Consider the following 24,528-nt stretch of genomic DNA (forward strand, 5'->3'; position numbering starts at 1 on the left):
TGTGGAGGGCGGTTCTAAGGGGGGTAGGTCTGTCCCCACACTCCCAGATGTCCAGCAGGCCAGGGGTGGATTCCTGGCCTGGGGCTTGGGGGCCTCCCTCAGCTCCCCCCCACATGCCCGGTGCTCCCTCCACCCTGGACCCCAGCCAGCCCCCCAGATGCGCCCCCCGCTTTTCCTATCCCCATGCTTTTGCTGCCGCCACTTCCTCTACCTGGAATGCCATCCCTGGATGATCTCCATCCTTGGAAACTCTACCCACTCCAGGGGTAGGTAAGCATGGTGCATCCATGGGACGCCACGGTGAGCCCCAGCCATGTGTTTGAATAAGAAGAGAGCCCCCCAAACATAACGGGCAGCAGAAAAAGCAAGCAGGGCCGTAGACACAGTGTGCCACCCCTTACGTAAACTGGAATGACACCAACAAAAAGTAATTTAAAAAATTATTCCTGACTCTCTTTTGCATTATAAATTCATTTTTAAAAGGGAGGGTTGTGAAATTCATTACACAAATTCATAATGGCTATTGCCACTGGGGATGGGGGGAAGAACTTAAAGGTACCCGAAAGTCATGTCATATATGTGGATCGAAATGAAAACTTGACTGAGTGTTAATTTGGGGTTGTGAAAATAGGACTGATTATTCCTTTGTTTTCTGGTTTTGTTTTGTTTATTTATTTTTCCCAGAGAGAGGAGAGACACATCTTAGCTATCCTTCAGACCTAGCTCAGCGCCACTTCCTACAGGAAGCCTTCCGGGAATCCATCCACCAGTCAGATGTGGTCTTCTTTTTCCCTGGTCTCAGTCTCTCAGGGCTCAAAGCACTTTCCCTCTTGTGTTTCCCTTTGTGATGTTCATGGACTATCTTCCCCACTGGACAGGTGCCCCAGGAGGACAGGAACTTCCAGCACAAGGCCAGCACAGAGGCAGTGCCCAGGGGTGTTTGTGAGATTGGACTTAGCTCTCTCATCCACCACTGCAGGAGGCAAACCACCAAGGCTTGACGACTTCTTGGATCCAATACCCATAATCAGTTTTGGGGAGAGAGGAGTGGACTCCTGAAATTCAAAGCATTCCTTCTAGAATGGGGACCTGGGGGGCAGCAGCTGCTACTCAAAAATGTTTAGGAGGTCTTGTTTGCCGCGACCAGGAAATCACCTGATCCTAGTTAGCTAGTGTTTGTAGCACCATTGGTAATAAAGCCTGAAGCTAGAGTCCCAGTAGGGTCCCATCTGTCCCCTCCCTAGTGAGGCAGAGAGGCATTTAGCTCCTCCCACCCAAATCTACCTGTTAAAAGAATCCCTCTGGAAAACAGTATGGAGGTTCCTCAAAAAGTTTAAAATAGAGCTACCATACGATCCAGCAATTGCACTACTGGGTATTTACCCCAAAGATACAAATGTAGGGATCCAAAGGGGTATGTGCACCCTGATGTTTATAGCAGCAATGTCCACAATAGCCAAACTATGGAACGAACCAAGATGTCCATTGACAGATGAATGGATAAAGAAGATGTGGTATATATATACAATGGAATATTATGCAGCCATCAAAAGGAACGAGATCTTGCCATTTGCAACAACGTGGATGGAACTGGAGGGTGTTATGCTGAGTGAAATAAGTCAATCAGAGAAAGACATGTATCATATGACCTCACTGATATGAGGAACTCTTAATCTCAGGAAACAAACTGAGGGTTGCTGGAGTGGGGGGTGGTGGGAAGGATGGGGTGGCTGGGTGATAGACATTGGGGAGGTATGTGCTATGGTGAGCGCTGTGAATTGTGCAAGACCGCTGAATCACAGATCTGTACCTCTGAAACAAATAATGCAATATATGTTAAGAAAAAAAAAAAGATAGTAGGAGGGGAAGAATGAAGGGGGGGGAATCGGAGGGGGAGATGAACCATGAGAGACGACGGACTCTGAAAAACAAACAGGGTTCTAGAGGGGTGGGGGGATGGGTTAGCCTGGTGATGGGTATTAAAGAGGGCACGTTCTGCATGGAGCACTGGGTGTTATGCACAAACAAAGAACCATGGAACACTACATCAAAAACTAATGATGTAGTGTATGGTGATTAACATAACAATAAAAAATTAAAAAAATAAAAGAATCCCTGAATTCCACTGGCCCCCAGTGAATCCCAGTTGCTGGTAAAACGGGGCTCGTTGTAGAGGCCGAAGGAGGAAGAGGGACCGAATCTTGCCCACCCATCCAGGCAGCCATGGCCCAACCCTAACCACAGCCCCCATCTCCTGGACATTTAGTTCATGCTCTGCCCCAGGCTACGGTATCTAATTTGATTCTCACAGACCCCCTATGTTACGGATGAGGACTCAGAGAGTCTAAACGACTTGCTCGGGGTCATAGGGTGATCCTAAGTGTTGGAACTGGGTCTCCAGTCTGACCTGTTAGGTGGAGGGGGTGTGTCTGGTGTGGGCAGTGGGGACGCATAGCTCTCCCTACTTCTAGGCAACTCTCCCGTCCCCCGTTTGTTTTTGAAGGTAGTTTCCTGGAATTCCATCGTACTGGGGGTCTAGTGTGGGCCCAGAAGGATCCTTGTATGCCAGTCTAAACCCTTACCCCCCTCCCTCGCCCCCAGGAAGGAGCCAGGAGCTGGGCAGAGACTGAGGCACAGAGAGGGACCAGCTCATTCATTCACAGCAGAAAAAGTGAGTGGCAGGGCAGGGCCATGAGCTCCCCTGGCTGGCCATATAGCAGGGTGGACTTCACCTCGGGACTTTCAGTCCCCTGGGATTTGTGGTGTCAGAATGCCTTCATGGGACATAGAACTACAGAGTTTGGGGAACAGGGAGGGAACCAAGAGATCATCTCGTTTGGCTCTCTCTTTGTAGCGATGAGGAATTAAAGGCCTAAAGAAGGCAAATGACTCACAAGGCCTTTTTGATGTCAGGAAGTCCAGGCCAAAAAAAGCAGCCTCATAATCCACAGAATCTCTTGGATTCTCAGAAGCTACTGACTCCCAACTTTAGAACCCCTTTTAATAATAGGTAACCTGGTAGGCAAACCCAGAGCAGATTGGAAACTATAGATTAGAATGTGGGGAAGGGCAGCTTACACTCAGTTGTCTGTTGAATGCTGAATGCGTGCCTGCATGCCTGCATGCCTGCATGAATGAATGAATGAATGAATGGCTGCCTCCCACCTGGTTCCCCTTCCTCTGCTCCCTCTCTTGCTGTCAGATTCATCATCTTAAAACCGCCTTTGGCACGACATGGCCTTGCTCAAAGGCCCCCCGAGATCTCGCCATCGCCTGGGTAACTGAACAGCCTCCGACCCAGTCTCGTTTCTCCAGAGCTGGCCCCTCTGACCTGTTCTCCATATGGCGACAAAATGTAAATCACTCTGCTCCCCCTCAGAGGCCCCCAGTCACCTCCAGGAAAAAGCCCCATATTCTTACCACAGGTTCTTAACTGCAAGGTTTGACTTGGACCGTCTTTCCAGCCCCATCTCACACCAGGCTCTCCCTTGCTCTGGCTCCAGCCGGCTCCGGCTCTGACTTCTTCCTTCGGGTCCCCACAGATGCTGGTCACTCCAGGGACTGCACTTCCCTTTCCGTCTGCCGGGGGCACTCCAGACCCCACCCTGCCTGGCTAGCTCCTGTCCGTCCTTTAGGTCTCCACCTCATTTCCCTGCTTCCTGGCAGCCTTCCCTGACCTCCCCCAGCTTGGGTTCATACCCTCCGTCTGCTCTTCCTACAGCCACTGGACTGAGCCAGTCCCATGGTGTCCCATTTGGTTATAGGTAAACCTCTTCAGTGTCTGCCTCCTACCCAGACTGTGAACTCCAAGGGGGCAGGGACTGCATTACTCGTCACATACTGTGCACTCAGCAAGTGTTTGCTGAAAGACTGAGTACGTACGTTTGACTGCCCACTGAAATGGACTCATTCGGTCACCATTTATTGAGCATCTACTGAGTGTCAGGCCCAGTTCCCCACACTCCACAGTGGTGAACAAACTACGGTAAAGTCCCCACCCTCACGGAGCTCACAGTCTACTTGGAAGAGGCAGATATTACACAGATGAAGGAATGAAAATGCCAGGCAGAGCTAAGTGCAATGAAGGAGAACAAAGCAGGGGTGAGGGGTGGAGCATCGTGTGTCTGTTTGGTGGGAGTTGCCAATGTCAAGGGAGCAGTCAGGGAATGCTTCCCAGAGGAGGTGACACTTCAGTGATGAGCCAGGGCTCCCGAGAAACACAGCCCCTCTCCCCAACTTGGGCTGGCTGGGCGCTAGAGGTATCCAGGTGTGACAATCCCAGAGACCCAAACCCTCCCTGCCTTCCAGGGCAGGAGCAACGAACCCAGACAGGGCCCCTGGCCATGTTCAGAGGCGGGTGCGAAAGCCCGAAGCCGCTCTTCACAACAGCCGTGATTGGGCTCTTTCTGCGTGGCAAGAGGCGACGATTGCTTTGTGCACGGAGGACTCTGCTGATTGTGGCCTGGCGATTGGCACCCAGAGACCGTGGCCGCCAGGCTTTACCTCGCACCCCAGCGCTGCGGCGGGCCGTGCGCAGCGCGCCAGCCCAATCTCGCCTCCTATATTCAGAGTTGATTAGACGCTATTTCTGCCTGGATTTTCAGAAGGCTCAAGAGCTTTTTTAATCACTACAGTGGCTCATTACGGTTTTGCAGTGACACTCATGTCCTTCAGTTCTCTTCTCAGATTAGATTCTATAGTCAGATGAATATTGGATGATTTCATTACATACAAATGCAATCAACAGTTTTGCATAAATTTCTTCTCTTTTCTTGAGTTTCAATTGACCCCAGCACCCATGGTGGCAGGCACGATCCACATGCAAATGAGCTGGGTTTGCAGCCGGAGAGGGGCCCGGAGGAGGCGGGCACTTGCACCAGCCCAGGGAGGGAGCAGGCCTTGATTGCTCAGGCTTTGGGAACGGGGCCCTGGCAGAGGGGGTGCCGCCCAGGGGGCAGCCTCTACGGCTGAGGCAGGGCATCTCCGTTCAGGATGATGTTCCTGCAGGTGAACTAGGCACGGGGATGCTCAGAGTCAGGCAGGGCTTCAGGGCGGAGAATGGAATGTGGAGTTAGATCCTGGGCAGGCAGCTAGGCCCCTAGGGGTGTCCTCAGGACACTTGGGACAGAGGCTCCTTAGCAACTGGTGTGGACGCAGTTCAATATTTTAACAACCCGTAGTGTCTCAGCAGAGCATTCCTGCTGAATGTTAGCTCTTCCCCAACGGATGCAATTGTTTTTATTATTATTGCCTTCATAGTCCTCCTTGTGGGCTTGAGCTACAGGCAGCAAAACTCAGAAGCTAGCCAAGGCAGGTGAGAAAGTTTGGAGCCTGGGCAGCTACCCTTCACACCTTCTTGATTTCTTGTGCTCTTTTTTGGGCGGAGAGGCAGGATGTTCTCAGAATTGGGTCTCAGAAAGCTCCTGATCCCTCATGTATCTGGCGACGAAATCCCTTCCACCACATTCCTGCGGAGAGGTATAGCATCTCTTGCTTGTTCTCCCCTGGGGATGAGGAGCTCCCTCCCTGCAGTGAGCCTCTGCCAGCTTCCTCAGCTCCTTGCTGACCAGGTGCTGTCCACAAGCGTGAGCCCTCCCAGCCCTGACCCTGTGCTCCCTCATGACACCCCCTGAGGCCAGCATTTTGGACTGTGTTCTGCCGAGTCACCTTTCCTACAGCTGGCCTTCTCAATTCCTGCAGCTTCTTGCCGGAGGTGGCCTCCAGCCTCCCATCTGGGTCTGTCCTCCAGATGCTCCTGGGGACGTTCGTAGTCCAGGCCTGGACTCAATACCAGGCACGAGGCTGGAGGGTAATGTGGGGAGTAAGCTGTGTGTGGTCAGGAGACCAGGGCTGATGTCTGTGCCCTTCACAGTGGGCGGTGGGAGGAGAGGACCAGGGTGAGGACATTAGACCTAAGGATCTGCCACGACAGGGGTCTGTGCATCCCAAACCTCATTTCCTTCAGGCGGTTCTTTATTAAAGCTCCCCAGGTAAACAGAGAGTGGAGGATCAGGGACCCAGAGAGAGACATGCGGATGCACAAGTAGTCAGGGACCCATCAGGGATGTGGCCCAAGTGGCAGTCATCACCACGGACACAACGGAAGCCTGAGGTGGACAGAGCCACAGCCACAGCCCTGGGCATGAAGGAGACACATCTGGGCTGCCACGGCCCCAGGCGCAGGCCCATGCTGACCACTGACCTCAACTCCCTAGATTGGGGTTACGGAGATCCAGGAATCCGAACTGAAGCAGGGGCGCACAGTACTGCTCCCATGTTGCTGGTGGGACCACTGAGTCCAGAGAGGGGAAGGTGGGGCTAAGAGCTACCCAGCACTGATGCCAGAACCTCCTGAGGCAGCCCCTGAGGACCGGTCTGCTTTGCTGCTTCTCGGCCTCCCCGGGCTCCGCTTTCTGTTTGCAGCTCTGTGTGTTTTTTCTCTCCCCTGTCCGTCCCTGCCTCTATCCCTGAGTCTGTCTCTGTGCCCCTTCCTCGCCTTTCTCTCTCTCTCTGCCCCTTGCTCTCCCCGTCCCTCTCCTCATGTCCCCGTGACTGACTGCCGGCTCTCTCTGCCAGGCCACAGCTGCTCTTCGCTCTCGGCTGCCTGAGTTACCAGAGCTGGCCTCTGTCTGGGATTGGTAGACCTGAGACCACGGGGCTGCCTCCCTTAGAGCAGTGGCCCCTGGAAGGAGGAGGGGGTGCTGGGGGTTGGCTTCTGAACCCTTCCTGCAGTGACCGGCATTGGGCCATCCATTTTCCCGTCCTGGTCAGGGAGAGCAAGAAAGCAGCCATCACGGACCTATTCTCACACCGGCCTGGGAAAGGGGGGCTGGGAGGTGGGGGTGGGCAGGGTGGAAGAGGACTGCCATTGATTCCTCAAGCAGACTGGGATCCTCCCAACAAGGCCCCTGTCATAGAGCTGGGTCCAAATCCCCACGTGGAAGCTCCCCTCCTGCCCATCCTCCCTGTAGCACCTGTTCCCCCAGCCCAATCAAAATCTGGTCCCCAGCCCCTCGCCACCTCCTCTCCTTTCCCCACTCAGCTCTCGCTCACCCAGGCACAGAGGACTGCTTTCCAACCCTGGGCCTTGGCACATGCAGGGCAGAGAGGAAATTGCTGGGCTCCAGAGGCTGGCAGGTCCTGGCCACATGCTAGCTGGGTCGTCTCAGGAAAGTGACATAACCTCTCTGAGCCCAGTTTCCTCCTCTGTAAAATGCAGATAACACTCCTTCCCTTGCAAGGCTGGCATGAGGACCGAGTGAGTTAAGTTACATGAAAGTACCTGGTCCAGAGCTGGGCACGAAGTAGATATCCGGTAAAGCATTTGTTGTGAATGAATAAAGGTCACAGTGAGTAGCGAATGAATATTAGAATTTAGAATGCATAAGTGGGGCATGGAGAAGGAATGCCTGGTGTCCCAAATGGCACAAGCAAGGGCATGGAGGTTAGAAATTTTGGCGAGGGAACACGGAGCCATGAGGGCTTAGTAGAAAGGCAAAATCCAGAATCCCAAAGGGAAGTCTAAGGAGATGAGGTGAGAGAGACCTGGCAGGCTCAGGGCCAGGCTCAAGACTGGGTTCTTTTGTTTTAGTTGAACATCCCTTGTAGCAGGGAAGGGAGCGACCAGAGGACAGGAGTTTACTGAATGTCAGCCATGCACAGGCCGCTAGGAATACTTGTAGCTGGTAGTAGCTGCCAGGAGCAGAGGGCCCGCACAGAGGCATTTTGCCAACACGATCTCATTTCACCTTCACAGTGACCCCGTAAGAGAGGTGCTATTATTATTATTCCCATGTTGCAGATGGGAACATTGAGTTCTGGAGAAGTAAAATGATTGTCCAAGGTCAAATCCAGCCAGGATTTGAACCCTGGTCTAGTCTGACTCCAAAGCTGGTTGTCAGTCCTCTTCTAAAGGGAGGACCCCATAATCCCTGGGCAGGTGAGGCCCTGTGAGTAAATATTTAAAACACTGAAGGAGAGTGAAGAAGGCATGGTCGGAGGCCTCAAATATCAAGAAGCTGGAAGCCTGGCTCAGATGGATCCGGGAAGGCTTCCCCGAGTGGGGCTGGGCACAGACGCCGAGAACAGGCAGAGGAGGGGTGAGGTCGAGGCAGCCCTGCTGGGGGTGGAGGTGAGGTGGGGGCTGTCACCCAGGGTGACACCAGGGCACCATGTCTCTGCTACTGGGCAGCCCGGGGCTAGGGCTCCTGACTGGATCTACTTTTTACTGGGGCCCCTTTCCTCGGCCCCACCTGGCCCAGCTTATGCTTTCTGCTTGCCCGCAGTCCTCAGGAGAATGGGAAGGCCAGGTTTCTGGGGACTGCAACCCCGAGCCCCCTTCCCTCATCTGCGACTCTCTTGCTGCAGGACTTTGGCCAAGATGGCTCCCTTTTCTGATCCTTGCGCTCCCTACCTGTGAAATGGGACTAACGATGCTCACAAGCTGGCGCAGCTGCAGGTCAGAGGCCAGCAGCAGAGCTGGCCCAGGCCAGACTCGGAGCACGTGCGTGCTGAGCACCGTCCGCTCTCCCTCCCTTGCACAGGACCCCGCTGTCCCTCCAGGCAGGCTCAGACCCCCATTTCAGAGCATAAAAAGCGAAAAGACAGGATGTGTGCTGTTGTGCTTAGACTCTGAAACCAGACTGCCTGACCCCGTCTTGCTGTGTGATCTCGAGCAAATCACTTCACCCTCACTCGGTACAGTTTTCTCGTCTGTGAAATGAGGATTCGAGCATAAGCCTGGAGTCCTTATGGGAAACCTGTGTAGTCAGATGGTTTCAGAGCTTTTCCGAGAATAAAGTCTAATAGAGAACATAACCCATGCACTGTACCACCTCCCAGTGGGGTCTGGGGCATTTCTTATAATGAAATTCATATTTTTTTTTCAACAGAACATGCATATTCACACCAGGCAGGGAAATGAACAAAAACAGCTTCTGCTTGGTTCAAGTCACTTTTGGGACCACACAATTTGACAAGAAACCTATGTAAAACCTTTGGGTCATTGAAGCTTTTAGGATTTCAGTATTGTGGGGAAGCGATCTTGGGCCTGGGGTATTTGCCTCCCTCGGGGGGCTGACATGTGGATAAGCTGAGTTGCTACGCATGGGGCATTCAGAACCATGCCTGGCACACAGCAACTACTTAAAATGTTCCTATGTGCTATGCGAGGGGTCCCTCCAGAGCCCTCCCACAGCTCTGGGTCTTCAGGGTGAAGCGCCAGCAATTTTAAGCAAGGCCCTTTATGATCGGGGCTCTGGCGACCTCCATCCTCAGTCTTCCCTCTGCCCTGCACACCCCAAACTTGAACTTCATTATCTTTTCCCAGTTCCTCACACACACCAGGCTCTCTCTCTCTCTCTCTCTGCAGGCTATTGCACGGTGTTTTCTGCTTGAAATGCCTCCATCCTCACCCCCGCCTTTTAAAGTTTATTTATTTAAGTAATCTCTACACCCAACGTGGGACATGAACACACGACCCGAGATCGAGAGTCACATGCTCTCCTGACTGAACCAGCCAGGCGCACACCGTCCCCCCACCCAACCACCTTTTAAAGTTTATTTATTTTTTAGTACATCCCTACACCCAACATGGGGCTCGAATTCATGATCCTGAGATCAAGAGTGGCATGCCAGGCGCCCCAGCCCAACCCCCTTTCTTTTTTTTTAAGATTTTATTTATTTATTTGACAGAGGGAGACAGCGAGAGAGGGAACACAAGCAGGGGGAGTGGGAGAGGGAGAAGCAGACTCCCCGCCGAGCAGGGAGCCCGATGCGGGGCTCGATCTCAGGACCCTGGGATCATGACCTGAGCCGAAGGCAGCTGCTTAACGACTGAGCCACCCAGGCGCCCCCCAACCCCCTTTCTTAACTCTGTCCTCCTGTAGGTCTCCTGCCCTCACCTGAGCATAAACCAAGCGCTAGGAACCTGCCGGGCTTCCCCGCTAGACTGTGATGTCTGGGAAGCAGGGGCTACGTGCATGCTCCTTTCTGCCATATAGTCAGTGTTGAATGAACGAACATCCTCACCCATCAATGCCTTTGCCATGAGCTCAGGAATTGGACACATGTTTGTTGAATGAAAACACGAAACAAGGAAGGTCACTCTCCTATCTGTACCCGGGGAGAAGAGTCTTAGAATGCTCGTCCCTCCCTTTCTTCAAATTCCTTAAGTGATTGTTTTTGGAAAAGGGTCCTAGTCCTTGCAGGGGAGCCAGGAGGTGGGGGCTTCCATGATTGCAGGGCCTGGGGGAGGTGGCTTCAGTACATTAGGCAGAAACTACTTGTCCTGGGTTGGTAGAGGCCTCCGGGATCTGCGGAGCAGGGGGTGGAGCAAAGGGGGCCTCCAGCACTCCAGAGCAATTGCTATAAAATAAACTCCATAATCAGGTAAATGCAGTCGTGCTGGGGGATGGTTCCCGTGCAGCTGCGGACGGCCCGGCCGGAGGGGACCTGTCTAATCTCAAAGTAATGAAAACGTGGGTCCAATTACGACGGAGGGCCGAGGCTTGGGCCGTGGCCGGAGTTTGGGAGCTGGGCCCCTGGCAGCGGAATTAGAACATTTAAGCTGTCAGGCTGAATCCGGGAGAGGCCTGATTACCTGGTCCGCTAAGGGGCCGCTTTGGTTTGGTGTCGACTGTAATTTCCTGGCTGCCAGCCGTGAAGCCATGGGCCACCTTCTCTCCCCTGCGATGGGGGGTCCAGGCCCTGTCTTTCTGACCTCCACCCACCACCCCCCCAAGACCGGCCCAGAGGGGCTGACCTGGGCCTCCCAACCTGCCCAAATGGAGCGGAAAGGGGAACAGGTACATGAGTGACACAGGGTGGTTATGCGTAATACGTGGACATAGGTTAAGGGCAGGGTATACACTGGCCACGTGTGATGACACGTACATAGGTCTATGTGTACACATGGTATGGATATACTGAGTCTGTGTATATGACGTAAGACCTGTGTCCACGTGGGTTAGCAGTGAGGTCAGTCAATGGGAGTAAGTTAGACACTTGGGCTCTGTGTACAGGATATCTGCACGTGGACATGCGGGTGATGTGTAGTGTGTGTTCACAGTTGTGTGTGCCGGTCTGTAAGGGCCATGAGAGCAGGGATCAAGTCTGTCTTGCCGACTGCTATGTCCCCAGCACCTAGATGGCTGCCTGGCTGGGTGGATGGAGATCGATTATATAAATGTTGAATGGATGCATATGTATACCATGGGAGCTATGTGATGCATGCACATGGAGTCTGCAGGGCATGTGTTCTGTGTGTGTGTGTGTGTGTGTGTTGGTGTCTCTGCTGTGTAATATGGAAGCATGAGCAACGGAATCCTTCAAGGGCCTGAACTGTGTGGTCACACAGACCTGTGCTTGAGGTTTGCCTCCTCCACTTATAGATTGTGGGACCTCAGGCAAGTCATTTAACTTCTCTGAGCCTCATTTTTCTCATCTACAAAATGGATAATAATAGTCCCAGGTAACATTTATTGAGCACTTACGATGCGCCTGGTATTGTACTATACGGTTCTCATGCATTAGTATCTTACTGACTTTCCACAATAACCTTTAAGTAAGGATGCCTATCGCCCCCACTTTACAGACCGAGAAACTGAAGCTCTCAGAGGTGAGAGAGTGGGGTAGGCAGGACTCAAGCCCAGGCATTCTGATCACGGTGTGAGCTTTGAACGGCTAGGCTAAACAGGTAGTATCCGTGGCATAGAGCTTCCTTAACGATTGGATGAAATAATCCAAATTAGGCACCTATTGACTGTGCTGCACATAGTAAGTACTCTGTAAATGTTATTACTATTATTTGCACATGGTACGTGTAAATGGGATGTATAAAATAGGTACAGGGAATATGTGGGAAATGTGTTTGTATGAGCAAGAGAGGCGCGTGTAGGTGTGTTTGTGGGTGTGTAGGATGTAGGCATCCATTTACCCAAGGCTTGTGAGACATGCGCTTGGGTATATGCGTGTGATATATGTCACGTAATGGACACAAGACATGAAAATAAATGTAGTATGGTGTACTATATTGACAAGTGTCTTATGAGATTAGAAAAAAACACATACTTGAGGGTGATATGTGAGCCTGACACAGGGCTCTGTACTTGTGAGTTGAAGAATATATGGAAATGGGGGTGATGATAGATATCTGAGATGCAGGCATGGCCATCAAGGTGCACATCTGGGCGTGCACAGAGGTGATACGCATGTGGCGGATATGTATATGGTACAAATACAATGCATTGCATGTGGACTGGTAGGCTCTCATGTATGTGAAGGGCTTATGCACGTATGTGTGGGCACATTGATGTACACAGTGTATATGTTTGCCTAATGCATCTACTTGGGGCGTACTGCATATCCTTTTGAGAGGTATACGTTTGTGATTCGTGTCCTGTGTGTCTTTGCTCAAATGTCACCTCGGTTAAAATATCCATAACCACCCTATTTAAAACAGACCTCACTTCCCGTATCAGTCAGCCCCTTCTTTATTTTTGTCTAACGAAGTATCACTTTTCAATATACTGTGTGATTCAGGAATTTAGAGTGTTGTTTTCCCCGTCACTAGAACGTTAGCTTCAGGAGGCCCAGGGCTTTGCTGACTTTTGTTCACTGCTGAATCCCCAGTGCCTCGCCCAGGGCCGGGCACGCTGCACATGGCCGACCACAAGCGAATCAACAAGTGGATGTCCGCGCGCCCGCAGTCAGCCCGGTGGGGGCGGGGGCGGACGGAGCCGCGACCGGGGCGCCCAGCACAGCCAGGCGGCCGAGACCGGGGGGCGGCCTGGCCACCCCCCCCCCGGCGAGTGTGCGCACGCACACGCGGGCCGCCCCCCCCCGGCGAGTGTGCGCACGCTCACGCGGGCCGCCCCCACTCCCGGCGAGTGTGCGCACGCACACGCGGGCCGCCCCCCCCCCCGGCGAGTGTGCGCACGCACACGCGGGCCGCCCCCACTCCCGGCGAGTGTGCGCACGCACACGCGGGCCGCCCCCACTCCCGGCGAGTGTGCGCACGCACACGCGGGCCGCCCCCCCCCCGGCGAGTGTGCGCACGCTCACGCGGGCCGCCCCCACTCCCGGCGAGTGTGCGCACGCACACGCGGGCCGCCCCCCCCCCCGGCGAGTGTGCGCACGCACACGCGGGCCGCTCCCCCCCCCCGGCGAGTGTGCGCACGCACACGCGGGCCGCCCCCACTCCCGGCGAGTGTGCGCACGCACACGCGGGCCGCCCCCCCCCGGCGAGTGTGCGCACGCACACGCGGGCCGCCCCCCCCCCCCGGCGAGTGTGCGCACGCTCACGCGGGCCGCGGCCGTGCGCTCGGTGCACGTGTGGTTGGCGGAGGCGCACCGGCTGCGGCCGGGGACCCAGCGCGGCTCACCACCCTGGCCGCGCGCGGGCCCTGCGGTCTCCCGGGGCGCGACCCCGTGTCCCCGCGCGGTCGGCCCGGGCCGCGGCCCATTTCCCGGCGGCCGCAGGGCGGGGAGCGGGAGCGGGGCCGCGGCCGGGCCGGGCGGCAGGAAGCGGCGCATTGTTCGCGGGCCCCAGGCAGGGAGTTCCCGGCCCCCCGCACGGACATAAAAGGAGAAAGCAGCGCCCGCGGAGCAGCCGGCCGGCCGGCGGCCCTGCGCTCCGCTGACCCCGGCATCCGCTCCGGGCCCGCAGCCCGGGAAGGAGGAACGCGCCCCGCCCCTGCGGCCCCCGTCGGCCCGGGTTCGAATCCCGGCTCGCCGCCTCCCGAGCCTGCCTTTCCCTCGATGTAGATTAAAACCCGCCGCTGGAAGCCCACCCCCGTCGCCGCCCCCTCCCGTTCGCCTGCCCCGCTAAAGACCCAACCTTGTGCCGCAGCCCCTCGAGAAGAAAAGGTACATTGGTGAAACTCAGGTTGCAGGGGGAATGCTTTACCCAATAAAGGAAGACTCACCAGTGTAGCTTGGGCGACACCCCCTTGGGCAAATGGGGCTGCGCGTGACGGGAGCCCGAAGAAGACCCTCTAGAGGGTGGAGCTTCGCAGGCACCAGTGTGGATGGGGAAACTGAGGACTGGAAGGGGAAAGACTTGCTCCAGGTCATCAGTCACAAAAACCGGATCAAGCAGATGTTCCAAATCCAGAGTCTATCTCCCGGTGCTTAGAACTATGGCCATTTTTGTGGTGGTTGTTGACTGTAAACATGATCCAATGAACACAGCTGCTGGTGTGTATCCTTTCAAAAAGCCTGCTTTAGGCTCGTTACTCATTTGACCCTCACATCCCCTCTGGAGGGGGGCACGAGTTAACCGAGGCCCAGAGGTACAGTGCCTTGCCCAAGCAAGTTGGGGAAGGTTGGAGGTGGGGGTGGCACGCCCCTGGTCTGTTTTATCTGTTAATCCCAGCAACTCTGGTACCATCATCTTGGGTGGGGATGTATTAAAGGGAGGGTTAAGATCTAATCAAGGCAGGAAAAAGTAAGGGAGGAGCAACCCCACCCCATTCCAGCCCAGCCCAGCCCAGCCCACAGCACTGAGCTTTGCCCTCCAGACTTGGACTGTACTCTTGCCTCTTTGGGAAGGAAAAGGTGGAATTGTCACCGTTTCCACAGGGGCCCAGAGAGGTTAAGTGACTTGCACCAGGTCACACAGCAAAATGGCCATGAAGCAGAGGGTCTCCACCATAGCCAGACCTCTCCTTCCAGGGAGAACCCCCTCCCCGAATCCTTAAATCCGGGGGTGGGGAGACCTGTCCCAGGGTGCCTTCACCACTGGGCCAGGAGATTCTGATTATGGAGAAGCGTCCTTCCCTCCACCCCTGCCCCCGCCCAGCCATGGAACCCTACACCGGGGGTAATTGAGATCAGATGCGGCTGTGACCCAAGGAATGCTCCCTAGGAACCTGGAAGCATTTATTGTCTGGAAGAGAATCCAGGGCCCACTCTAGGCGGCCCTCCCTCCCTGGCTGTCTCCTCCCCAGGCGGCTAAAGGTGGGTAGGGGCCCTGAGGAGCCTCTGGTGCTGCCCAGGGGTTACTGCAGCCCGCCTTGATGAATACAACTGCTGAAAGCGCCTTCCTGGCTTCCTCCTTCCTGGGGATACGGTTACAGGGGGCCAGACTTCCTGCCCAGCCCGCCCAACTTCACCCTGTGGATCTGCAGGCTCTCCTGGCTGGCAGCTCCGCCCCCCACCCCCAGCTGGGACACTGGCGGCCCCAACTCATTCAGAGTGCAGCTCAAATGTCACCTCCTCAGGGAGGCCCTCCCTGACCACCCTATAGGAGCTAGCCCACCTACTGGCATTCTCTCCCTCCCACTCCGTTTAATTTTCTTCCTATCACTTTTCTCTGGCCGGTTGCCTCGTTTGTTTTCTTGTAATAATGTTTATTTCCTGCGCACAGACCCCTGCCTCTCAGAATGTGAGCTGTGTGAGGGCAGGGACTTGATCTTGTTCACTGCTGTATCCTAGGACCTAGAACTGTGCCTGGCACATAGTAGGTGCTCAGGAAATACCGACTGAGTGAACCAAGCAAGAATGAGCCCCCTCCTTTGGCCTCTGAACTTTGAACTTGACCTTGAATCTCTTCGAGCTGAGATTTACCATCCCTGATCTCCACCCTCTGGTTTGTCTGGGATCCTCCACACTGATTCCGCATCTCTGGTATAAAACTCCAGTTTCTGATGCTCACCCTCCTGCCTGGATTTTATAATCCCAGGGCTGACCTCTGGCCTCGCCTCTTTGATCCTCTCCCCAGGCTCTGCCTTGGGACTTTGTCAAGTCTCTTGTCCTTCCTGAGCCAGCAAACTTGTTTAAACAAAAGCTTATATGGGAAGCCCAGTATATGAGACAGATAAAAAGGTCAAAAGGCAGGAAGGGGACCCGATCCCTGAGTGCCTAGTCTTTTCACGTCCCCAACACACCTTTGCAGATCCCTATAGCTTTGGAGAACATGGTTTGAAAATCCCAGATTTGATGATTTCTCAATTTCTCTTAGCTTTGTAATTCCACAGTGCCATGACTTAGATGTCTAGTCTTAAGTGCTCACTTGGTCATTCATTTACTCATCCATCAGACATTAATGGGCCACAGCTGTGTGCTAGCTTGCCCTATTCCCTGCTCTCCAATGTCTTGTGTCCAATTTCTGGTCCCCTTTCCTCATTCGACCAAAAGTGAGGAGCGTGGCTCACGTGCCAAGGTCACGAGATCTCAGAGAACGTGGGCAGGGCTGCCACTGACCAATACCAGAACTTCGTGTTACTTAAGGAAAATTCACTCCCGTTTGGGCAGATGCAGCCTTGCCGGACCCAACTTGACCAGCAGACAGTGCCTTGAATGAAGAAAAAAGTGGCTGTGTTCTTGGTAGACAAAACCCCACATGTGGGTGTGGGCTGATCAGGTTTCAGACCCCTTGTGTAGCCCACAAACTTTACGGGTGGCTCCATGGGTGCGTGATCTGTGTTTGGTTGAATGGTCTACTCTCATTGTGTTTAAATTTTAAGTAATTTTTGAACAAGATGCTGCACATTTTCATTTTGCCCTGGACTGCACAAATGAGGTAGCTAGTCCTAATTCTACACAGAGTCCTGGTTAGATAATAGCAGCCCCCATCATAGGGGTGGTGGTGGAGGGAAGCAAAGACCCAAGAAAGATAAACTATTTGCCAATGTGGCTTGGGGAGGCGTGGTGGGGCAGAAGCTAGTCTGCCAGCTCCTAGCTGTGTGAGGCTGGACATACTCTACTACAGGGGAATCAGGCATGGTCCCCACCAGGAGGTGCTCAGGAGCAGGGAGAGAGACGGGTGTGGGTGTACATAGAACATGAGATCTTCAGAGCAAGAGGAAGTGCTGCTGGCTTGTTGGAAGTGCCCAACCACAGCAGGTGCTCGGTGACTGAAGTGTGGGGCAATTGCAGAGGACGGAGTGACTCTTTCCACCAGGGGCTTTGGAGGAGCCTTCTCAGAGGAGGTGACGAGGGAGCTGACATTAAGGGATGAGGAGGGTTTGAATCAGGAGGGGAGGAGACGTGTATTCCCAAAGGCAAGTCCAGCCTGAGCTGAAAGAGTAGAAGGGTGTGATCTGGGTGGGAGAAGGCATGGAGAGGTAGGGAGTGAAGGGCCTTGAATGCCGAGGTGAGGGGTCTGGACTTCATCCTCTATGTGGGTTTGGGAACGTCCTCCACTCGAACTAGAGCACATCAATATGCATCTGTTCTGTGTCATACATGAGGCACTTGGGATTTTGTGTAAAAAAAAAAAAGAGAGATTGGCTCTAAAACCATGTTTGAAAGCCACAGCTATTGGGGGTGGAAAGCCAGAGAAGCAGGTCAAAGTCCCCCTGCCGGCTTCTGGCTCCCCTGCAGGGCTTGCGCTCTTTATAGGGGAGAAACTGAGAGGGGCAGGGGCTGGCTCTGGATCACAGGCACTACCTAGAACCCAGGACTCCCGCCTCCTAGATGGGAGTGGGGGGTCTTTGCATGCTGCACTTACAGGAACTCATACTCACAGGCCCCTGGATGAGGCCCTTTGCCCACTTTCAGAGGTCTTCCTGGTGTGTCTGCATCTGCAGCCGGAGATGCTCTTGACGTCCTCGTTCCGCTGGCCAAAAGGCGGCCTATGCTGCCACCTGGTGGCAATACTGAGGTAGGGGAGGTACCAATTCCCCCCTCGGAAGCTAGTGCACTGTCCTGGTCCGGACAAAGGGCCCTGTGCCCTGGGGCGGGGACAGCCCTGTCCTTCAGGACTCTGGGACCATTAATGGTGGTATAGTCCACCCCAAATCTGTTCTTCCTCTGTCTTACCCCATCTCAAGGACTTAGCACCCTAATTGTCTAGTCCGGAAGCCTGGGTGTTACCCTTGGCTCCTCCCACTCCCTGATTCCCTAAATCCAGTCTGTCCCCAAGTCCTGTCAAGTCTGCCTTTCAGGTAGACCTGGAACGTGTCCACTGCTCTCCATCACTGAGACCAAAGCTCAAGTCCCACCACCATTGTCCCGCCGCCCACCCCCTACATTTGGTCTTCTCCCCACTTGTTCTCATGCTGCACCCAGAGGGATCTCGCTGAATCCTGCAGCTACTCATGTCCCTCCCTGCTCAAAACCACCAGTGGCTTCCCACCGGCGCCAGGTCAAAGCTCAGCTTCTTTACCAGGGAACCCCTCCGGGAACTCTCCCCTGCAAAGCCTCGCAGGCCCCCCCTCAGCCTCCCCTAGTTGGACAGTATAGCACAGTGGTGACAGGTGTAGGCTGCCGTGGGCCTGGCTGCCTGCTTTCACCTTTCAGCCTTGTCATTTACCCGCCATGCCCCCTCAGTCAGGTTTCTTAACTCAGTTTCCCAGTCTGTGAACGAGGACTGATGGCAAAAGTACCTACTCCAGAGGGTTGTCGTGGGGATTCAATGCACGACCGTGGGACGAGTTGCAGCGACGTGGGGCCACCTACAAGGCTGGGGAGCCCAGTCAGTGCATGAGACTGCGCTTGCTTCTGACACTAACTGTGAGTTTGGGAGGTGCTTCAACCCCCCCTCAGGGTCAATCATTTGCGAAAAGACTCGCAAAACTCACTGGAAGCTCTTACGCTCACAGTTACAATTTACTACTGGGACAGGATACAGATTAGGATCAGCCAGCGGAGGAGACGCATGGGGCAGAGTCCCACGGGTCCCACGGCTGGTGGTGGCTGAGGCAGGACTTGACCTTGGGGAAACTTGCCCGTGCAGCCTCCCAAAGGGACCAGGCGGTCAGGGAGGGTGTGCAGCTTGCCCGACTCTGAGGGGACGTCGGGCAGAGGAAGGTCCTGGAGGCAGCAGCAGAGAAGTCAGGGAAGCAGATTTCAGTTTCGTGTGTCCAAGGACCTTCCAAGAATGAAGGCTGCCGGTGGCGGTGGGGGGGAGGGGAGGGGAGGCGGAGGTCTGCTGCAGGGACAGGGACGTGTCTGGAGGTCCGGGCAGGGCTGAGAGTGAGTGGAAGTGGGGCAGGTCCCTTCCCTGCCTACCTCAGGCTCTGCTAGGCCCACGGTGACAGTGGGGCGAGAGGGGCTGGGGAAAGGGGAAGAAAAAGCCAGCCGAGGCGGAGGTCAGCAGAAAAGCGGCAGGAGGAGTGAGGAGGGCTTGGCCTTCCCAAGGCCTCTCTCTGCAGGGAGTTGGGATTCAAGCCTAGCTGTGTCTTCTGAGGAACAGGGCGCTCCCGGGCTGGCACAGTTCACACTGGCAGGAAACTACTTGAATTTGGCCTCTTGGGCAGATGGGGCAGGCTTGGGGCCCAAAAAGAACCCCACCCTAAGAACCCCGAGAGCCTGCTGGGGAAGGTGCCGGGCCTAAGGGCCAGGAGCTCCGGACCCTGGCTCCTTCTCCTGCTACCTATCCTTGGGCAATCTCCTTCCCTCTCTGGGCCACAGTCTCCTGAACTGTTCAAGGGAGGTTTGGGCCCGAGGATCGGAGGTCCCTTCTACAGAAAGGCAGGCGGCGGGGGGCTTAGAGAAGGGCTGGGAGGGTACTGGAGGTCAGGCCAGGGCCAGTCCTGGTGGTGTCTGTCCACCGCCTAGGAACCAGTTCCCCTCCCTTCCCCAAGTTCTTCTCTCCCCACCACACTGACCACAGCCTTCTCTTCTTCTCCTTTTCTATTTTCAGCCCTTCTGGGGTTCTGAGGAAGCCCGGGACAGCGCCAGCCCAGGAACTCCACACTGCTGAGGGAGGCAGCTCCAGAGCCAGTGAGATGTGCCCTGCTCCTCGCTATAGAACGTTCTGTTGCAGGAGGCCAAACCCTGGCTTTCTCCTCTTCCCCAGGCCTTTGAGGGCCTCCTGCTTATGCTCTCAGAATTGTCAGGAAGGATCGGGGTCAGTGGTGAATGACCTTCACCAAAACCCAGAATGCTTCTTGTCTCCTTTCTTCCCTACCCACCATCCCTGCCCACACCGCCCCCCGCACCCCAAGAATAGATGTTACTATGAGACAGACAGAAAGACAGACAGACAGGGAAGTGCCGCTCTGAGATGGTGTGGAAGGCAGTTAATTTCCTTGTTGATGCAGATGGCTTCTGGAGGTAGGTGTCTCTTCCTTCCATCTACCTCCCGGCCAGGCTGGTACCCAGACCTTCCTCCTCTGGCTTCAGAGTCTGAGATCTCTAGTCGACAGGGTCTCATTCTTGCTCCACTAACTCTAACTGAGCTTTGGCAAGCCCCTTGCAGTCTCTGGGGCTCCGTTTCCTCATCCATAAGACAAGATGATTGGCTTGAACTCCTTTGCAGCTCTCTGGGCACAATTGTGATTTCCTGAGTGGGGCAGCAGCTTGAGCTCCGGGTTCAGCAGCCTCGGAGTGGCTTGCAGACGGCCTGGGATGACTTTGCTTCCTTGGTAGGGAGAAGGTGGAGGGGATGAAGGGATGGAGGCATGTGTGTTCGGGAGAAAGAGCTCCCCAGCCAAGACGCGGAACATGAAGCAGATTGTGCCAGAAATAGAGACAGAGATGGAGAGGGACAGAGTTAGCAAGAGGGAGTTAGCAGCAAGAGAGATACTGAAAGAGGAAGAGAGTGTTCCACACAGAGATGAAGAGATAAGGCCACCCAGAGACAGAGGCAGAGATCATGGCGGGGACAGAGAGAGAGAGTGGGAAACAGAGATACAGATACAGAGACCAAGACTGAGAGATAAAGACAGGAACAGGGCAGCCATAAAGGATTGGAAAGAGATCCAGGAAGGTGGGCAGGAAAGCCAGCGACAGAGTGTTCTGCTTCCTGGGGGTCAAGCCAGATCCTGCTGTTGCCAACACTGTGCCCAGGTCTGGTGGTTGCTCTTCTGACCTTAGGATTTTCTCTGGGGCTGGAACCCTCTGGCCCCCCAATCTAAATGTCCTCCAGACATCATGCCCCTGTGGGTAATGTGTGCAGAGATGAAAGCCCGCACATGCTTGGGGCGTCTGAGGCTTCGTGACTCCAAGGCTTCATTAAAGGGTAGGGATAAATGGTGGGGAATCAGAGATGACTGAAGGTTATTACCTGCAAGAGGGTGCGGTTAGGGTTGGGAGAAGAGCAGGAAGGTGGCAAGTCCAAAGGAAAATTTCCCCATCTTTCTTTAAATGAGGCATTAGCTCTGTGTCCGACTACTTAGGGAATGATAGGAAATCTGATAGTGGGGTGAGGGTTGGAATGCAGGTATTAAGTGTTGGAAAGAAGGAGGAGATACAAAGGGAGAAAAACTGAGCTGGGCAGGATGGGATTAGTTGAGTTGAATTATGTTTTGTTGGGCTGAGCATGGTTGGTTTGGTTTGGGTGGAGTAGAGTTGTGTTATATCATGTAGGGGTGGGTGAGGTGAATACAATTCAATTTGATTGGATTGAATGGAAGTTGGGTTTGGGTTTGGTTGAGTGGAGCAGAGGTGAGCTGGTTTTCCTTGAATTGAACTTTAGACTTAAGCTGGGTTGGGTTGTGTTGAGTGGAGTTGAGTTTGATTGAACTGGGATGGGATGGATTTGGTGGCATAAGTGGAAATAAGTTGAGTTGGGTTGACTTGAGTTGAATTTAGGAGGATTGGGGTGGGTTGAGTTGAGTTGAATTAGGTTGGGTTGGTCTGGATAAGAAAGTTAAAAGACTCCAAGTAGACAGGAGTAAGGAGGAGCCCAGATCCAGCATAACCCAAATTATGTTGCCAGGGAAGGAAGATAAAGTGAGACACCAAGGAGAGACCTGGTGAGGGGAGATATGACAGGCTGAGATCTAAGCAGATCTGTGAGTCTGAGATGGTTTAGCATATAAATGATCTATCTTAGTGTTTCCCCATATTTTACCTCTCTGCACTTCCACTGGTATGGAGGTTCACTAAGGCTCTGATTTGCATCTTGTCATCAGAAGAATGGAATATCAAAATCTCATTGAATGTGTGCATGGGCTTGTGCGTGCATGCGTGTGTGCATGCGTGTGTGTGCGTGTGTGTGTGTGTGCGTGTGTATTGCTTTGGAAAAATACCTAGAGGTGATTTTTTTTTTTAAAGATTTTATTTATTTATATGACAGAGAGAGACAGCGAGAACAGGAACACAAGCAGGGGGAGTGGGAGAGGGAGAAGCAGGCTTCCTGCTGAGCAGGGAGCCCGATGTGGGACTCGATCCCAGGACCCTGGGATCATGACCTGAGCCGAAGGCAGACACTTAACGACTGAGCCACCCAGGCGTCCCTAGAGGTGATTCTTAAATGCCTTCCTAGCGAGGGCATGCTTCTATTGAGAATCAACATCCCATGGAATTTTTTTCCAGCTTTATTGAAATGTATTTGACATAAAACATTTGTAAGTTTAAGGTGTACAGCATGATGATTTGATAGATTATTCACTGTGAAATGTTACCATAATAATGTTAGTTAACACATCAATTACCTTACCTAGTTACTGTATCTGTGTGTGTTGAGAACATTTTAAGATCTACTCTCTTAGCAACTTTCAAGTATACAATACAGTGTTATTAACCATACAATACAGTGTTATTACCACAATGTTCCACAAGATCTTCAGAACTTATTCATCTTGTAACTGGAAGTGTATACACTTTGTCTATCACCCATTTCCCCCACTTGCCAGCCTCTGGCAACCACCAATCTGCTTTCTGCTTCTGTGAGTTTGGTTTTTTGTTTGGTTTGGTTTGGTTTAGGTTTAGGTTTTTTTTTTTTTTTAGAGGGGGGAGGGGCAGAGGGAGAGAGAGAATCTTAAGCAAGCTCCACGCTCAGTGTGGAGCCCAACACAGGGCTCGATCTCACGATCCTGAGATTATGACCTGAGCGGAAACCAAGAGTCGGATGCTTAATCCATCGGGCCACCCAGGTGCCCTAGTGAGTTTGGCTTTTTTCAATTCTACATATAAGTGAGATCAGACAGTATTTGTCTTTCTCTGTCTGACTTACTTCACTTAGCAATGTCTTCAAGTTTGTTGTTGCAAATGGCAGGATTTCCTTCTTTTTTATGGCTGAATAATATCCCATTGTATATATATGTGCCCTGTAGAGTATTTACTCCTGCAGAGAAGGAGTTCTCTTTGTGTGAACCCCTGGCAAGATTTTTAAAAAGGAGAATGAAGGGGGAGAGCAGAGGCCAGAAGGTTTTCCCTGTAAGTCTCTTAACCCAAATCTTGGGTGGCAGCCCTTGAGAAAAAGGAAATAGAGCATTTATTGAACACCTACCATACGCTGAGTATTTTCACATCCATCAGCCTTTTAAATCATCACACAATCCCTCTCTTTGTAGTGAGAAATTGTGACCCAAGGAATTTAAGCAACATGGCCAAGGTCACACAGCTAGTGTGATGGAAACCCAGGTGGGTATGTTTCTAAAGTCTGTATTTTTTCCTTTATGCCAAGAGAGCAAGAGACCATCTAAAGCGCATGGATGGGCAAAGGAGAGGAGAGGCTCTGAAGAGCTAGAGCAGGGTTGGGGGGGTGTATTGGGAGGGTGAGGAAGAGAGAAGCTGAGGGAGTGGGCACCCAGAGATGCCATGTTAGTCAGAGGCTGGTCATGGCGCCTGTAGCCTCAGCTAGGCAGCAGGATCAGGTGCTGGTCTATGAACCTTCAGCATTTGGGAATTGGGATCCTCTTAAGGATCTGGGCAGGAGGGGCCTTGCAAGGAGATTCCCAGGGCTCCTTCCCCACCCTTTGTCTTCTGTTCCTCCGAGGCTCACCTCCCCGGCTGAGAGCTCTATGAGAGCAGAAGGCTCCAGCAGCCGGCCTGGAAGTTGGCCCAGATGTCATCTCATGATTATTTGCAGGATGGGTGGTGTGGAATTGAAAAATCACAGAGCAGTGAGGCCACTCCTGTGCTCTGGCTGCGAGATGCACTGGGAGAGAGAGAGCCCGTCGCTGCCCCGAGGGGCCTTGGGGGAAGGGAGCAGGTCTGGGGGCTCTGGGCACTTGCAGAAACAGGTGCTCGCCTCCCGCTGTGGGCAGGCAGCTGACCAGTCCTCACCCACCACCCAGTTCTCTCATGTGGTCCTGTGGTCCTGGCCGCATGGCTGGGCCTCTTTACTCCCAAACCCTTGGGTCACACACACACACACACACACACACACACACACACACAGCACAGAGCACTGGGCAGCCCAGTGAGAGAGCCTCGGGTTGGATGGAGGGGAGGGTGGTCCTTCATGGCTGTGGGGTCAGGACAACCCGTCCCTTTCCAGGTACTCTGAGACGTTGGAGTTCCTACAGCTCCTTTGCTGGCTCCTTCATTTTTGGCTTACAAATGGATATTTGCAGGGGACACAAGATGCAGAGAAGGCAGGGTCTGAAATTCTGGAGCTGCAGTTGAACAACCAGAAGCCCCTAGCCAGGTCACCTCATCTCTCTGAGCCTGGCTTTCCTGTAAAATGTGTGTAACGTTCCCTCCCAGGGTAATGGAAGCCGTCCAAGGAGATAAACTCACAGTGTTTGTAAACCATAAACTCCTGATTGTGTGTGTGTGTATAAAAGATAGTCATTCATTTATTATTATTATTTTTTGGCTCATTTGTTTAAGAAAACTGACACATCAGACAAAATGCCAAGTATTTTATAAGCATTAACTCATTTAATCCTCATAATAACGCTATAAGGA

The 24,528-nt window shown here is 53.5% G+C and overlaps 1 protein-coding gene across 1 annotated transcript in view; it reads left to right on the forward strand.

Annotated features, from left to right (window-relative positions):
- Positions 1 to 19,778, forward strand: part of MRRF (mitochondrial ribosome recycling factor) — an 80,096-nt gene extending 60,318 nt beyond the window's left edge. The window contains exon 7 of the mRNA XM_054509409.2: positions 19,589 to 19,778. Within this exon, the coding sequence (XP_054365384.1) occupies positions 19,589 to 19,648 (60 nt within the window). The 3' untranslated portion in view covers positions 19,649 to 19,778. The remainder of the gene's footprint in view (positions 1 to 19,588) is intronic.
- Positions 19,779 to 24,528: the final 4,750 nt, after the last annotated feature.

This window comes from Mirounga angustirostris, unplaced genomic scaffold (assembly GCF_029215605.1).
Source record: "Mirounga angustirostris isolate CCGP_5_RB_7025 unplaced genomic scaffold, mMirAng1.0.hap1 SCAF_15, whole genome shotgun sequence".
NCBI lineage: Eukaryota > Metazoa > Chordata > Mammalia > Carnivora > Phocidae > Mirounga > Mirounga angustirostris.